This window comes from Periplaneta americana, chromosome 15 (genome assembly GCF_040183065.1).
Source record: "Periplaneta americana isolate PAMFEO1 chromosome 15, P.americana_PAMFEO1_priV1, whole genome shotgun sequence".
Classification (NCBI taxonomy): Eukaryota; Metazoa; Arthropoda; class Insecta; order Blattodea; family Blattidae; genus Periplaneta; species Periplaneta americana.
Window position 1 is genome coordinate 22,117,808 of NC_091131.1, and position 18,580 is coordinate 22,136,387.

Genomic DNA, 18,580 nt, shown 5'->3' on the forward strand with positions numbered 1-18,580 from the left:
TAAAGCATTTCCGGTCACATGTTGTAATGAACTATTTTGATTGTCTACATGTGGGAAATACATACCTGAAATTATGCCCCGTATTTTTGAAACACCCTGTATTTTTGGCCTCTTTTCTTATATACAGTAGTCCTGATTATTCAGTCTTCCATTATCCGGATCACTTTTTTTTATTACAGTAATGTACGTATATAATTACAGTACTGAACAATAACAAAGTTTTTTAACCCTTCAGTACTTGCGCGGGAGACACCTGTCAACCAACGTGTTTCTTTTCATTGTTGTTTTCCTAGAAAGGGTTTACAACCGTGGGGCTTTAGGTATCTCCAAACCCAAGCTCACATAATAACATTCTTTAGTTTCAGTCTTGAAGTTGCTCGTATAACTTGTGTAGCTAAGGTTTATTCTTCTGGGTGACAATTGTCGCCATGCGACTTTTTACGTTATGGTTTCTGCAAAGTTGCGGCAAGTATTCATTTTTCTGAGTTATAGGCCTACAGTATACATATCTTTAGGGATAATTTGTTCTATTGAACTTCGAAGGATTGTAGATCTACGTTTATCAAATTCCTTCAGAAATTAGAAGGCGTTCTCAAGTATTACTGTGAATTCAAGAATCTGCTATGCCAGCCCCAGAACAAAAAAATGAATCCAGGGGCCGTTGTTACCAATTTGATAGGTGTCGAGATGAAAAGACTAGAAATGATGTGTGAAAATAATATTCAAAATGGACATATGCCAACTATTTTAGGATGTCTGTGTAAATTGCTTGTAAATAACTACTTAGTGTAAAGACATGTCTGTAGAAAGCTTTCAGGAATAAAGAGTTTTGAAGGATAATCCAAGGACAATAGGACACAAGGTATTATTCTATAGAAAGATTTTCACAATGAAGCAAATATTGTAAACGTGTTTCTGATGTTAATTTTGTAGGTAAATATAACAAGTATTTGAAATTTACACATAAATAATTATTATATTCATTATCATCATCATAATCATCATATCCCTCACGTATTAGACCCTGCAGGATCTGTTACGGTCTCATGCCAGCGCTTGCGTGGTCTTCCCAATTTCCTCTTTTCTCTTGGTACATAAGTAAGAATCTGTTTATGCCACCGTATGCGATCCATCCTTTCGACATGTTTTTTCCAATGAAGTCGATATTGTTGATAATTACATTGATATTACATTCAAGTCTCATAATATTATATTCATTATGAATAAATTAATTGTTTCGAAATTATTTTTACCTATATTTATTTATAAATAAACTGTATATACTCCGTAGTGACACATTTATGTAACCATTCATATTGTAAAGAATGTTCAAATTCAATCTCTAAAGCAAGAAAATAACTTGGATGACAGCTGTCCCCCACACGACTGAGTACATTACGAAGAAGTACTCGAGTACTGAAGGGTTAAAGTCAGTTACATACTGTACTGTACTTACTTACAAATGGCTTTGAAGGAACCCACAGGTTCATTGCCGCCCTCACATAAGTCCGCCATTGGTCCCTATCCTGTGCAAGATTAATCCAGTCTCTATCATCACATCCCACCTCCCTCAAACCCATTTTAATATTATCCTCCCATCTACGTCTCGGCCTCCCCAAAGGTCTTTTTCCCTCTAGTCTCCCAACTAACATTCTACATGCATTTCTGGATTCGCCCCTACATGCCACATGCCTTGCCCATCTCAAACGTCTGGATTTAATGTTCCTAATTATGTCAGGTGAAGAATACGATGCGTGCAGTTCTGTGTTGTGTAACTTTCTCCATTCTCCTGTAAGTTTTTTTTTTTTTAATTAATCGAACTAATTTCTTGGGAATACCAAATTCAATAAGAATATTATATAAAACTTCTCTCTTAACCGAGTCATATGCCTTTTTGAAATCTATGAATAACTGATCTACTGTACCCTTATACTCCCATTTTTTCTCCAATATCTGTCGAATACAAAAAAAAATTGATCAATAGTCGATCTATTACACCTAAAATAGCACTGATGATCCCCAATAATTTCGTATTATGAATTAAAAACTCGTTTATTATGTACATGTGAGTCACGTCTTTCTACATTACTGGGTCCGACCTTTGCCCCATTAAGATTACAAGATCAAAATCCATATAGCGCTCTCACCGTCTGTATTATACGGATATTTGCTTGTCTGGATTGCCCTCGGCCCATAATGTCCGGATAATCGGGATTCTATTGTATTTAATTTGTACTACAAATTAAGTTAATGTATCAATAGAGAGGATTCAATGAGGCGAGATGAGGTGATATGGATAAGGAAAATTAATCACCACCTCTCACTGCTATCACGGAAATGTAAGTCTTCATTTCTTCACTTCCACTGTTTTAAAATGCTTTATTCTATATAACTTACTTACTTACTTACTGGCTTTTAAGGAACCCGGAGGTTCATTGCCGCCCTCACATAAGCCCGCCATTGGTCCCTATCCTGAGCAAGATTAATCCAGTCTCTACCATCATATCCCACCTCCCTCAAATCCATTTTAATATTATCTTCCCACCTACGTCTCTGGCCTCCCAACTAACACTCTATATGCATTTCTGGATTCGCCCATACGTGCTACATGTCCTGCCCATCTCAAACGTCTGGATTTTATGTTCCTAATTATGTCAGGTGAAGAATACAATGCGTGCAGCTCTGCGTTGTGTAACTTTCTCCATTCTCCTGTAACTTCATCCCTCTTAGCCCCAAATATTTTTCTAAAAACCTTATTCTCAAACACCCTTAATCTCTGTTCCTCTCTCAAAGTGAGAGTCCAAGTTTCACAACCATACAGAACAACTGGTAATATAACTGTTTTATAAATTCTAACTTTCAGATTTTTTGACAGAAGACTAGATGACAAAAGCTTCTCAACCGAATAATAACAGGCATTTCCCATATTTATTCTGCGTTTAATTTCCTCCCGAGTGTCATTTATATTAATTATTGTTACTGTTGCTCCAAGATATTTAAATTTTTCCACCTCTTCGAAAGATAAAACTCCAATTTTTATAGTTCCATTTCGTACAATATTCTGGTCACATAATCATATACTTTGTCTTTTCGGGATTTACTTCCAACCCTATTGCTTTACTTGCGTCAACTAGAATTTCCGCGTTTTCCCTTATCGTTTGTGGATTTTCCCCTAGCATATTAACGTCATCCGCATAGACAAGAAGCTGACATAACCCATTCAACTCCAAACCCTGTCTATTATCCTGAACTTTCCTAATGGCATATTCTAGAGCGAAGTTAAAAAGTAAAGGTGATAGTGCATCTCCCTGTTTTAGCCCGCAGTGAATTGGAAAAGCATCAGATAGAAACTGGCCTATACGGTCTCTGCTGTAAGTTTCACTAAGACACATTTTAATTAATCGAACTAGTTTCTTGGGAATACCAAATTCGATAAGAATATTATATAAAACTTCTCTCTTAACCGAGTTATTCTATATAATCCTCAATTAAATTTAATTATGTAAGTTTTTAAATTTTAACTCAATACTTCAGAGCTATAACTGTAAGAAAAGTGGCTTAAGTTATAAAGAAATACATTAATTACAGAGAAATAAAATTGAATGTGAATATACAATATGGTTTAGATTGTAGAGTAAATTTATTTGTTTTGATTTGAACGTAGCACCTTACATGTTTACCTTTGAAAAAATGATGGTAAAATACAGTTAGCATTTATTACTTTATCTTTCATAAGTTTAATTTAATTTTACTACCTACAATGAATTTCAACATTTTACTCTCCACCCTGGAGGAATTCAATATTAGTTTGTAGCAAACTTTCAATAAATTAATTACCCCTTATACTGCCAAAAATTTCACCTACAGTTTTATTTCTAAATGCGCAGTGATAATTTCTTCATCATATTAAAGGCAGGAACATAATTCATCCTTTTTCTTCAAAGAATAGTTTCCAATTTCAAGACATTACACCTGCAGGGAATTTTATCATGTAGACACACTATCTTTACTACAAATATTTTTTATATCAGGGGGAATTATAAATGAGTTTACAACCCTCCTTCCACAATTTTCACACTTACCGGCGACAGTTGCGAATCCTTCTGTCATAACGGCATGCAACTCTGATTTTGTAAGATCTTTAATATATGGTTTGAACAAGAGTGGTGACTCCGACTGGAATTCAAAGAACAAATAACTTATGTTGTTTTACTTTATGATGCAATAATATATCTTTTATTGAAATTTCCAAAGTAAAACAAATATAATGTAGACATTATAGATGAATAACAATAACAAAAATATTTTTAATCGTCTATATGGTAAAACAAACACTTTCTAGAGGAAGAAGTTAGAGACAATAGGAAAGAAAAGGACAGACAGGATTCAGAGTAGGCTGATCGACTTCAGACTACATATTTTGTTTAAAACAATTCATGAAAAAAAAAAAAAAAAAACAGGAGTAAGTCAACTACTGCACTTACTTTTGTGGATTTAGATAAGGCTTACGATAATATTTAATTTTTAAAATTATGGTAGGTGTAGGAGAAATTGGTATTGGCCTACATGGAAGTATTATAAATGACTAAAAATGTTATACAATAAATGCATGGCAAAAATGAAAGTAGGAGACTGACAGATGGCATCATGATGAACCAGGATATCTATGGTGCTGTGAACTTCAGGTCAATATAGGATGCAGCAGGACGTAGTACGCGATCTGAGAAGGCTACGGAAAATCAACAGGGCGACTGTCAGACTTGGATGCCATGGCTGAATCGATAAGATGGCATAAAGCATTGAATCACGTACTCACAGGAATGCAGTCCTAAGGACTTCAACAATCATTCCATAGTAAGGAGGTCGGCACAATAAGCCTCAGGTTGTGGTGGAAGCCTTCGGGCCCTCCTCAGAAAAAGAGGGTGGGGGTAGAACAGAAATGGAAGGGAAAAGGGAAGGACAGCAAAACCCTGATAATACATACCCATTTGTTATGCTATCCCACATTATACGCTCTTTTTGTCTGGTCCCTTGAGATTCCTATATAAAACAATGTAAAATCCACCATTTAATACGCTCATCATCCCATTTAATACACTCTTTTAACTGATGAAAATTAAAAAAATATCGTACTTTAAAGATACTGAGAAATTTTTCCTGGACTTCTACATTTGCGCCCGCATATTCAAGAATATTATTTGGTGAATACAATAGAATGGAATGCTACCCTTGAGTACCAGTACCTGCAAGATTACTGTATTTAGAGCTTGTCCTTCTTGGTGGAAGCTTTAAATCGCATTGTCAGTATGACTAGACGAAGAGGAAGTGGAAGCAGTAGACATTCCAAATCCTTCTCGCAACGAAGCCCTTGCCGCAGTGTCTGTGATTCGTAGATTCATTAATGTTTCTAGTAATCAAATTACTGATGTCACTTCCGATTTAAATCGTGTGGAAAATGCAATTATTCATAGCACTGGATTAAGTGCAAGATAGAAAACAATTTTTGACTTTTTTAATAAAGGGGCACTTTGATAAGACAGTGTATTTGTTCTGACATTTTCTGAATGGAAAGAAAATAAAATAACCTTTTATCCTGAATAATTACATTAATTAATCCTCAAATGTCTTCAACAAATGTTTATGCTGATTCATACCTTTGTATTAAAATTTAAAAAAATCCAAAAATGACCCACTCTCGCTAATACGCGGTCCCGGTTAATATGCTATTTTTTATGAGGTCCCTTGAAGAGCTTCTTACAGACCGGACTCTGGATATGAATCGATGATCAGATACTGATACTTACCATCCCAAGGAATATGCTTGCAGCAGAATTGACAGACTCGCAGACAGTAGTTCCCATTGTGACTTGGATGAACCATCCCAGTTTTATAACAAACCACTGCATGGCACCATAATAGTATAATATCTGAACTATAAAACTAAGGAAAAAAATGACTGACATCGGCTGTAACAAAAGAAGAAAGTCAATCCATTAACATCACTTCACTATGCAACACGTAACTAATTGTTTTGTGTTATTTGGATGTCTGTAAAAGTATTGTCTACTGTATTGATGAAGACAATAAAATTTACAGAGTTATATGGAAGAATTGAAATGTAGTGGTAAATGAATGAATGAATAAAACAAACAAAATAAAACAAACAAAATAAAACAAATAAATAAAACAAACAAAATAAAACAAACAAAATAAAACAAACAAAATAAAACAAACAAACAAACAAACAAACAAATAAACAAACAAATAAACAAATAAATAAATAAATAATGGAAAAAATTGGAGTGAGACAAATGGCCAAGAGCCTTGGAGCTCACACAGACACTTCCTTTCAGCTTCAGTTTCCTTGCAAAGACGCGTTTTTGCATGCACTTTAAATATTTCTCCTCCCATTTCCCCCAGTCATTCATATATTCATTCAGCTTCCTTTTACACATAAATTGTGACATTTTCCCTGTGTGTACCTCCAATAAAGACGTAGTCACGTCAAAATATATCAGTTGAGATTTAAGCATTTATTTTGGCATTAAGCAGTCACTTAAGTTTGTTTATACAACTCTCAAATTAGGAAATATACGACATCATGTCCTATGGGAATTTTTCAATTACATTTTAAGTATACATGAAATTATTATAAAGCCACCGGCGTGGCTCAGTCGGTTAAGGCGCTTGCCTGCCGGTCTGAAGTTGCGTTCGGGCGCGGGTTCGATCCCCGCTTGGGCTGATTACCTGGTTGGGTTTTTTCCGAGGTTTTCCCCAACCGTAATGTGAATACAAGGTAATCTCTGGCGAATCCTCGGCCTCATCTCGCCAAATATCATCTCGCTATCACCAATCTCATCGACGCTAAATAACCTAGTAGTTCATACAGCGTCGTTAAATAACCAACTAAAATAAAATAAAAATTATTATATAGGTTATAATATTGATTAAATGTAGGATTTTCTTTTATAAAATAATATATAAAGTGGCATAGGCCTATAATTATTATGGACAACATACCTTAAATGCAAATATACCCTCGTCGATTAAATTATTTCCAAAAACAAATCTTGCACCTTCATCACTGTACGAGAGAAAAATACTTGCTCTATCACCAATACACTGAAAGATGTTACGTCCAACGGACCAACGAATGGTTATCAGTCCGAACAAAAACTGCAGACCTAAACCACAAAGGACTGGACGCCACCGTATCTGTAACATTACATTAATTTAACTGCAATTGTTTTATTTGTTTAATAGTAATTCTTTTATTTAATATCCTTCTTAAAGTATAAAGGTTGTTCAGAAAAGAGCTTATTTAAATGCAAATTATTATTTATTTAGGATGTCTTCGGATAAAAACATAAATTTGCTCACCCTACAAGTAATTGGGCTTGAAATATTCGCAACGAAAAGTTAAACAAACAAACAAATTAAATAAACAAATAAATAAATAAATAAATAAATAATAAAATAAAATAAATAAATAAAATAAAATAAATAAAGTAAATAAAATAAATAAATAAATAAATAAAATAAATAAATAAAATAAATAAATAAAATAAATAAATAAATAAATAAATAAATAACTAAAAGCAATAATAATAATAATAATAATAATAATAATAATAATAATAATAATAATATTTTTATTTAGGATTTTCTACAGTGCTGTACTTTTCCTCAACCAAACAAACTTGTAAACCATGAAATATCATTGTTCATAATAATAATAATAATAATAATAATAATAATAATAATAATAATAATAATAATAATAATAATAATAATAATAATAATACTTTTTATTTAGGATTTTCTACAGTGCTATAGTTTTCCTCAATCAAACTTGTAAACAACAACAACAACAACAACAACAACAACAACAACAACAACAACAACAACAATAATAATAATAATAATAATAATAATAATAATAACAACAACAATAACATTAAATTTTCATGCCAGCATATTGCAGGTCTATCCACAGATCACTGGCTTTTGGTGTGGTAGTAATAATAGTTTGCCAACTTTTTTTTTAGGAATCGACAAAATTTCACATAAAAATTGGAAAATTTTTCCGTTCAATTACTGAAAAACAACTTCATTCTACACTTCGCCAGTTAGGCTTAAATTAAAAGTATTTTGAGAGAGATTTTGTCTCGCGTAATAGTTGAAGTCGACTGCAGTTTGCAGCTCTGATTTGTTTTGATGTATTGTGTTCCTGTTTTGAACATCTGTCCAATTATTGTTCACGAGATAAAACATACTCTTTGTATGAGGATTACTGCTTTGTGTGCTTAAAACAAAACTAGCCAGTTTTTTCATAAAAATCAATAATAAGCGAGATATTTCGATTTATTTAATTCAGGCCCCCTTATAACCCCCCTTTTAAATAATAAGGGGGGTTATAATGAAAAATGTTACATAACAAAATTTCTTTAAAAATCATTTCCGATAAGTTTTATTCTTTGAAAAATTTTGATAGGACTGATATTTAATGAGATAAATGAGTTTTAAAATTAAAATAACTGCCATCTAAGGCCGTGTAATGAATTAAAAAACAAATGACTTCGTCTATAAGGCGCCTTGGACAGCAACAATCGAAAGCTATGAAAGATAGCCTAGAGATAATGTTTCTGCGTTTCTATGAAGTAATATCGGAAGCTAAATTAACCGATTTGTATAATTAATTATTAATTCACCATTGGAAAGTGTAGTTTCTCTAGATGGACATAATGCTATAATGTTATCACAGTAACTTCTGAGTGAATCGAGGACAGGTAAGATTAAAATAGATTCTTATGCACAGAAAACTTGATAGGCTATTCTGTATATTCGTTTCCTGTATTTCCTAAACTAATTTTTATGACCAAATGAGTGGTCTCTGGACCAAAATGATCGCATTTTAATTTTTTAATTAAATTTAAATTAAGTAACATAATAAACGATTTATCCTTCTATCAAACACGAATGTTCCCTGGATCAAATGTCCTATTTTAATTATATAATTACTTTATATTTATTTCTAACGGGTGCAGCGGAGCGCACGGGTACGGCTAGTATTAAATAAGAAGCCCAGTTGCCCCCACACTCCTGTGTTTCGAAGAAATTAATTATTATGCTGGTGAGAAGAAAGCTATATCAGTGATTGGTTTGCCATCTTACAGCATGTGGACAGGTATATCCGATTTTGCTCGTCACTGTCCCTTCTTCACTGCATTTATCAGTATCAAATGAATTGTAAACTCCATCTTGCAAGAATGAGCTCATGTAGAATCAACAATGCTATCTATAACTTAGGGTTACTAACCCTCCCGTATTTGCTCCTAATTTTTAACAGTCTCAGCTCCCGTACTTTTTTTCTCCTCGAGCATTTTTCTCCCTTATTTTTGCATAATATAAAATGTATTATTTTAAACGTTTGATTTTGTCGTGAATGATGATTGTTTATATGATTAATTTTGTTGTTCAATTGTTCAAAGCAGGCATTGAAATATGCAGTCTTTATAGGAGGTAATGCTTGCCAGAAATGGATTTTAGTGCTCACCTGTTTTAAATCAAATAATATTAAAATTGTAAACAAATAGAAACTGGCTAGTTTTGTTTTAAGCACACAAAGCAGTAATCCTCATACAAAGAGTATGTTTTATCTCGTGAACAATAATTGGACAGATGTTCAAAACAGGAACACAACACATCAAAACAAATCAGACCTTATGTTTTACTCAGTACCCAAAAACCGCTATTTTGTATGGCATTTGTCAGAAAAGGGATCCAAAAGGAGTGGAAAGATGGACTCAGAATTACGATAAACAATTGAAATAAAAAATTTCGTGAAGATAAACGATCATCTGTCTGAAATAGAATTAAAGAAGAAAAATATTTTCAACTTAAATTTACAGAAGTGTCAAAATTAAAATAAGCAATAATATAAAAATTAAGATAAACAATAACAGATCATGAGGATTCCTTTATTTCAGAAATTTATACCTCTGTACGATGTTTTGAGAATATATATCCCAATCCAATGAGAAAAATCATTCCAACAGCCGAGATCAGTCTTTCAGGGTTGCCAATAGTATCTATGACAAGATATACAACTATGGCCATTACGGGCACCAAGCATGCTACAACTTTTAAGAATCTGAAAAAGAAGCAGTAAGAGTTGTATTCATATTGCTAACAAAATACTAAGCTATATATATATAAAAAAGTTTAACTATACAAAATATCTCAAGTCAATATTTTTACTAGACATAAATAAAAACATTACTACATAAAGATTAAATTTTTTTGGATCTACAGAATTATCTGTTATGGTTACCATTGGTTATTAATGGAGAAAAATTCACTCTGGCACTGGGGATCGAAGCCAGGACCCCAAGTTCTGTGCACTGGGTGCTATAACCACTGAGCTATACCAGGGCTCAATAATAAAAAAAAATAAAATAAAATAATCTTTATGTAGATCATTCGCCCAACAGTGCATATATACTGTGGAGTCCTGGCCACCAAGCCACTCAATTGAGTGCGTTCCTTGTGTGATGACTGTTGACTTAATATAATATGCAGGGAAAGGATTTATATGTAAATACATATTTACTTATAAAGCTAATATAATTTATATTTTGCATTATCTTTATGTTTCACAATGTGTAGGGTTGAAAAATCCTACTTTTATTTTCCATATTTTTCCATATTTTAGAGTTTAGTACATATTTTCGTTAATTTCCATATATTTTCCATATTTCATATAAAACAGTCCATATTATATTAGGTTTAACAATAAAACAAAACAAAATTCCATTAACTTTTAAAAATACATTTCAACAATAGAGATTTAAACACATGTTCAGTAATCCCTTTAACATCAGAGTTATTTGAAAATTAGCAGTCCTATCAACAATGGGAAAGTAAGTTACAAAACTGTATTAATTTAATTTAAAATTTTTAACAGACTTCAGTTGTGCAGCTCAACAGTTAAATGCCAGTCAGAGTACACATAGGTTCAGTTTTGTAAATCATACTATAAAGACGGTAAATATGCCAAAAGTACGTCATTCAGTCAATTTAAAATCAAAACTAACAAGTTACATTTCAGAATTTAAAGAAGATGGTTTATCAACTGACAATAAAATATTATTTTGTAATTTGTGTCAGTGTGCAGTATCATCTACACAAAAGTTCCTGGTGCAACAACACATTACAACTAGTAAACATCAGGCCAACAAACAACTAAATTCCAAGCAGAGACAATTGTTTTTAACACAACCAACAACATCGAATGTAAGATCTGAGTTTAACATCGACCTGTGCCGTTCTCTCATCTCTGCTGATATTCCTCTCTACAAACTAAAGAATAAGGTCTTCAGGGAATTCCTTGAAAAATATACTCAACATACAATCCCGGATGAGTCAACACTTAGGAAGACGTATGCTCCATCCATCTACGATGAGACAATACAGAAGATAAGAGATGAAATTAAAGATAGTTCAATTTGGGTTTCCATTGATGAGACTCCCGACAAAGAAGGTAGACTTGTTGGTAATGTAGTTATCGGTTTGTTAAGTGAACAATATTCTGAACGAATTCTTTTACATTGTGATGTTCTAGAAAAGTGCAATAACAAAACTATAGTTAAACTGTTCAACGAAGCTATGGGTATCCTGTGGCCAAAGGGTATTATGTACGATAATGTGTTATTCTTTATTAGCGATGCTGCCCCTTATATGGTCAAAGCTGGACAAGCATTATCTGTTGTATATCCTAAATTGACTCATTTTACTTGTGTGGCGCATGCATTTCATCGTGTGGCAGAAGTGGTCAGAGACAATTTCCCTAAAGTAGATTTGTTGATTTCATCAGTGAAAAAAGTATTTCTCAAAGCTCCCAGTAGAGTTAACGTGTTGAAAGAAATGTACCCTGAAATTCCATTGCCACCAAAGCCAATTTTAACTAGATGGGGTACATGGCTAGAAGCAGTTGAATATTATGCCGAACATATAGACTCTATTAACAATGTTCTCCTTGCATTGGACTCTGAAGATGCAGTCTCAATTGATACTGCGAAAACAGTTACCTGTGACATAAGTGTGAAGAATGACTTAGCTCACATTCAGCATACATTTTCATGCATCATAAAAACGCTCAAAAGTCTCCAAAATAGGCACCTTTCACTATCTGAAAGTTTTGAAATTATAAATAGTACTGTGGAACAACTGAATCGTGGTAGAGGTAAAGTTGCAGATGCAGTAAGAGCTAAGGTGGACACTGTACTTTCAAAAAACCCTGGATATGAAGAACTACAAAAGGTTGTTGCTGTGATGAGTGGTGAATCAACAGTGAAGATTAACTTGGACTTATCCCCAGCAGACATTGTGAAATTGAATTATGTACCAGTTACTTCTTGTGACGTCGAACGCTCTTTTAGTCAGTATAAATCTATCCTCAGAGACAATAGAAGAAGATTCACTTTTCAGCACTTGAAAGAAATGTTTGTAACCTATTGTTATGGTAACAGACAATAAAAATTGTGTTTTGTTGAAACTACATTGGAAGATAAGGTACGTCCATTATATTTTTTGTTTAGTTTGATTAAAATGTACCAATATTTAACGTACATAGTCATTTTTTTTATAATTTTAAGTCCATATTTAATTCCATATTTTGGTAAAAATCCATATTTAATTCCATATTTTGGTAAAAATAACTACATATATATTTACATATTTCATATATTTTTAGTCCATATAAATCCGTTCCCTGATAATATGTGTGTCAATATACTATAATTGTCGAACATGGAGTAAGGCCATTAAGGGAAAAATACCAAGATTCGATCCGATGCTGTGGATTGAGCCTCAACGTAGCTCAGTGATTAGAGCGTCCAGTGCGTAGAACTGGGGGTCCCAAGTTCGATCCCTGGTGCCAGGCGAATTTTTCTAGATTACTAACCAATGATAAAAATATTACGTTTCTTGTTGGCAAGCATTGCTATTAGATTACCAATTATATTCGCATCTGATACACAATAATGGAGAATCCTTAATAATATTGATAAAATAGAAAATTATGAGGTGGAAATGTTTCTTTTTAATGCTAGATATAAATTTGTGTATTAGTAAATAATTTTGACTGAAAATTATGGCCACATTGCTCCCTCGATCAGAGAATTCTTCTGCAATCTCAAAAGTCAGTATAAATTAGTTAGGTATCATACTGAGCATTGAACATAAAATAGAGCAGTTATGGGCCAACAAGTGGGATAAACTAGACATTGAGATCTTTGGAGCATCTGTGATACTTAAGACCGAGTTTTTCAATTTATCATGTGTACCGGTACACTTTCACCAGAAAATACTCAGACAAAAAATTACTTCAACAAATTCACGATTCAAAGAAAAATTCCATGAGCGGACCCAGAGTGATTAAAATGAAGCAGGAATATCTCAATAATGTGAGTTTGTATTTATTTATAGCAATATAGCCTATTACATTAAGTCTATGTTTTTAGTTAAGTACTTTGATTGTTTTATATTTTTTTAGTTATAGTTTGACAACTTCAAGTGAAACCCCGTAAAACACGCCAACTTCTGTAATCTCTCTCTTTCTTTCTTCTCTCTCCCTCGCTCCTCGTCATTCAGTCAACAATCACCACGTAAATATCTGAGAGGGTGTGTGTGGGCATCGCGACCAATAGAAGAACCACTCTCCAGTATTACCACAATAACGGATTCTTCATTTTTGCCTCGACTGTCAGCTAGGAAGGTTCCATTATGCTAGCATTGCAGGCAACTAGTCAACCTTTTAATGCTTTTGTTAGCAGGTTTGACAGACTGTGAGTGGACCTGCAAGTACATAGTGCATAGTGCTCTCTCCCTTCTCCCGTGCTTTCTCACTTGCTCCTCCCCAAGACAGCCAGCGCTCAAGTAGTAACTCGGTCAGGGTTTCAGTTCGATTTGTCAATCTATAAGTACTTTGATTGTTTTAAAGTTTTAGATTATTTTATATTTACTTACTTATTTACTTACAAATGGCTTTTAAGGAACTACATAAGTTTTCAACAAAATCTGAAAATCTACCTATAATCTTTAACTGGTAAAAAAAATAACTAAACAACGTACTGGTACTGAAATGTGCTGCTAACAGGTTTCCTGAAGCAGAATGTTTTGTGCGTAAATTCTATTATGCTCTACTTGGTAATTTAAGTGCACACTTTGCATATAAACTGGATTCATGCCTGTTGTTAAACTCGTTATAACTCGTTATAAAGTACAGTTTTAAGATATCAATTACCATATACGAGGCGCATCCAGAAAGTAAGTTTCCCGATTTTTCCCCCTTGAAAGTAAACGTAATTAGCCGTGTCAATTGCGCATGCGTAACAGATCTATGACGTATCAATCATATGCCAGCCGGACAGGTCCCACCTGGTGCCAGTAGCGTGGCAGCAGTGGTCCGAAATCGAAGCTCTTATTCCTTCTCCTGCTGCCTGCGAGGTTCGGTCGGTAATAAAGATCTTTAATGCACAAAGCATTGCGCCAATTGAAATTCATCGGCAGCTCTGTCAGGTCTATGAACTGAACATCATGAGTAAGCAGATGGTACTTCGCTGGTGTAGGCAGTTTTCCGAAGGTCGTCAAAGTGTCCATGATGAAGAGCGCAGTGGGCGACTGTCCCTCATCAATGATGATCGTGTTGAGCTGGTGGGGCAGTGCATCATGGAGAACTGTCGCTTCACGATTACGGAGCTGAGCAGCCATTTTCCGCAGACATCGCGATCCTTGTTGCATGACATTGTCACTAAGCACCTGCTGTTCAAAAAAGTGTATGCCAGGTGGGTGCCGAAAAACCTGATACCCGAACATAAAATGCAACGTTTAGGAGCAGCACTGACATTTTTGCAATGGTATCACGATGATGGCGTCGAGTTCCTCGACAGGATCGTCACGGGCGATGAGACTTGGATTTCGCACTTCACCCTGGAAACCAAGCAGGAGTCAATGCATTGGCGGCATAGTGGATCTCCGGTCAGGACGAAATTCAAACAGACGCTGTCGGTACGGAAAGTGATGTGCACGGTGTTCTGGGACAGGAAGGGCATTCTGCTCATTGACTTCCTTCCAAGAGGTGAAACAGTGAACGCTGACCGTTACTGTGAAACACTGAGAAAATTGCGATGTGCCATTCAAAACAAGAGGCGTGGAATGCTTATTGCAGGTGTTGTGCTCCTCCATGACAATGCTCGTCCACATACGGCTCGGCGCACAGCAGCTGTTTTGACGGAATTTGGCTGGGAGTTGTTTGATCATCCACCCTACAGTCCTGATCTTGCTCACAGTGATTTTCACGTTTTCTTGCACCTCAAGAAATTCCTGTCCTCCGGTGAGCGTTTTGGCAATGACGAAGAGCTGAAGACGTCTGTCACACGCTGGTTCCATTCATAGGTGGCAGAGTTCTACGACAGAGGGATACAAAAGTTGATCCCACGATACAAGTGTCTCAATTCTGATGGTGGCTATGCTGAAAAATAGCTGAAACATTGCTGCACCTGTTGCCAATAAATGTTTTCCTGAAAGTGTGTGTTCTGTTTTCTTAAAAAATAGGGAAACTTACTTTCTGGATGCGCCTCGTACATTACAAAATATACATTTTTCTTTTGCTTACCTTTGCTTCATTAAACTACTCCACTGTTTTCCTACTGGATGAAGTACGTTTTCATATATAGTTTTGCCAAAATATTTCTTCACGATTTGATAATAAAAAATCCCAATATATGTCACTGCCAAAACGATAATGAGCATTCCAAACCCATCGCACCATTCCAAGTCGCAATCGCCTGCAAAAACAGTGTTTTCTTGAGTTTTTAACATGCAATCTTACAGTTTCAACCAGTTCTTGAATTCACAATGAAGTCTGTGTAAATGTTTCTTAAAACACTCGTATATTAATCGAAGAGTTGGGCCAAATAACGGCCTATGTCACAATCTGCTAACTGTGCACAAAGAACAAAAATGTTACTCTCTCCGTTCCAAAATATGGTATAGTAACAAATAAAACAAGTTTGATTAATGCGCATGTGTGCACAAAATGTTTCGCGGTGTGGTATTCTGTTCAGTAGAGAAGGACTATCAGACAGTGGAGTTGTGAACGTTTCTAATCTTCTGTAGTGCATCAAACTGTAATATTTAAATAGTTCATTATGAACAGAAATCAAATGGGCAACTGCTGTGGTGTTCTATTGCAGAAAATGTAACACCAACCCAGTCAATTTTGAACCGAACATCTAAGGCACAATAGTCGTATAAAAACGGGTTGTAATTTATTGCAGTTTTTATGTTAATTTGCCTCTCTCAAAACAATGTTGGTTTTTATTTTATTAATTTGATATCACACAGAATGAAATGTACTTATTTTATATTTTATATTATTTATTTATTTAATACTTTACACCTGAGCTACATTAGGCATTGCAGCCCGAAAGAGCAGAAGCTCGTGCTCGGGCGCAGTTCAGATCAGTTATACAAAATATATCACAAAATTAAGAGAGTTCATTGAGCACAATAACATTAATAAATGGTAAAATAATACAGCATGTAATAATAGGGTCTATATACAAATAGAAAATACAAAAGTACATAAATATTAGAGTATCAATTTTTAGCTCAGTTAGCTTAAACAATTAAATAATTAATCTGATTTGTTTCTTAAATCTGTGTGTGTTAGATGTACTTAGCTCAGGGTAAGCTCTAATTAATGCATTATATATTTTGGGTCCAAAACTTCTGCTATTAGTTTTTCTTTTGTTAATTTGTCAAAGAAATAAGTATCTAGAAGCTGTATTAAAGTTATATTATATTGCAAATCAAGATTTCAGGTATAACTCCCTGTAAAGTTGATTTGAATAATTTCGAGGGAAAAATTGTTCCGGAGCCGGGTATCGAACCCGGGACCTTTGGTTTAACATACCAACGCTCTACCACTAAGCTACCCGGGAACTCTAACCGACACAGATCCAATTTTTCCCTCTATATCCACAGACCTCAAAGTGGGCTGACAACCATCAAGCAACCAACTTCGAGTGCACACTAACTCCGTGTGACTTAAATTGTGGTTTTCTGTTAACGAACAGTGACGTGTATTATGCAAATCAAGATTTCAGGTATAACTCCCTGTAAAGTTGATTTGAATAATTTCGAGGGAAAAATTGTTCCAGAGCCGGGTATCGAACCCGGGACCTTTGGTTTAACATACCAACGCTCTACCACTGAGCTACCCGGGAACTCTAACCGACACCGATCCAATTTTTCCCTCTATATCCACAGATCTCAAAGTGGGCTGACAACCGTCAAGCAACCAACTTCGAGTGCACACTAACTCCATGTGACTTAAATTGTGGTTTTCTGTTAACGAACAGTGACGTGTATTATGCAAATCAATATTATATTATTGAGAACTTTAACAAATGTAGCTATACCATATTTTGGAATGGAATAAATGATATCTTTCTATACCATATTTTGGAACAGAGGAAGTACACGGTAATTCTGCTCATAAATTTACTATCGGATGGTCAACACAGACAGTTATCCATTAATTAATTAATATGTTTTGTACACTCAGCGAAGTATATGTATGTATATTATTATAAAAAGGTATATTATTGACAGTCATGTTACACATCAGTTTGTAACATTTTTAACCCTTACATTCACTGCGTCCTCTACAGAGGCCAGCAACTTCAATGCTCCTTCATGGACAATGAGTTGAGACCAAGCCACATCCACGCTGTCCTCTCCAGAGCCATAGATCTCTGACTCTCTGCAAGATGTTACTATTGGATAGTTTCAAACTCGCACGATTTTTCAAACGTAGCCGAAACAGTCCATCGCCATTTTGAAGAGCATAAAACCCTTTCTGTCACGAATTATGTTTTTTTGTTTAGAAAAGTCTAATTGTTTTTTCTTGACTTCTTTTAAGTTTTAGTGAATTTCCCACAGTCTCATTTTTACATACAGCATGATGCCTGGATTTCCAGATATTAACTGTCCAATTGAGAGGACAAGGTGATTAAAAGGATCCCATCATGTCAGCTCTGGGACAAAAAGAAAATGGAATTTGTCAAATAAATTTGTGTATAACAAACAAGAACAAAACAACTGTTTTCAGCCATTTCACACAAAATAAAAAAATCTGCTGTTTCATTTCAAATAAAATTTATAATTTCAGTGAAATTATTCAACACACAACATCTTTCAAAATGTTTTCTGTTAAAAATACATAATTTGTGAAAAAAACATTGAAAATTGTTGCTCTTTATAACATTTTTCTGTTGTAGTCTCTTCAGTAATAAATGTAACTAAATAAATGAATGTGTAGAAATTTGATCTGATCAATGTAACTTTTCGTTCTGCAAAGGAATTTTTCAATGTTACATTTGTTCTGAAAATAATATGGAGAAAATAAATATTCAATTGCAGCATCATAAAGTGATTCACCGTTCAACTTAAATTCATCATTGCAATGCTATAGTAAAATTATTAATGTTTTTACATGCTGCCATAAGAAATC

General features: G+C 34.3%; 1 protein-coding gene and 2 non-coding genes across 8 annotated transcripts in view; all 3 read right to left on the reverse strand.

Moving 5' to 3' along the window:
* The window catches only part of LOC138714726 (uncharacterized transporter YutK-like), a 76,938-nt gene that overhangs the window by 16,143 nt on the left and 42,215 nt on the right, over positions 1-18,580 (reverse strand). For all 6 annotated transcript variants that reach the window (XM_069846819.1, XM_069846816.1, XM_069846817.1 and 3 more), the window contains 5 exons: positions 15,677-15,848; positions 10,000-10,153; positions 7,021-7,215; positions 5,805-5,966; positions 4,083-4,176 (listed from right to left, as the gene is read on the reverse strand). In XM_069846819.1, coding sequence (XP_069702920.1) covers positions 4,083-4,176; positions 5,805-5,966; positions 7,021-7,215; positions 10,000-10,153; positions 15,677-15,848 — 777 coding nt within the window. The remainder of the gene's footprint in view (positions 1-4,082; positions 4,177-5,804; positions 5,967-7,020; positions 7,216-9,999; positions 10,154-15,676; positions 15,849-18,580) is intronic.
* Positions 16,935-17,006, reverse strand: TRNAN-GUU (transfer RNA asparagine (anticodon GUU)). Its single transcript has one exon. It is a non-coding gene; the product is annotated as a tRNA-Asn (tRNA).
* On the reverse strand, positions 17,220-17,291 carry TRNAN-GUU (transfer RNA asparagine (anticodon GUU)). The gene has a single exon. It is a non-coding gene; the product is annotated as a tRNA-Asn (tRNA).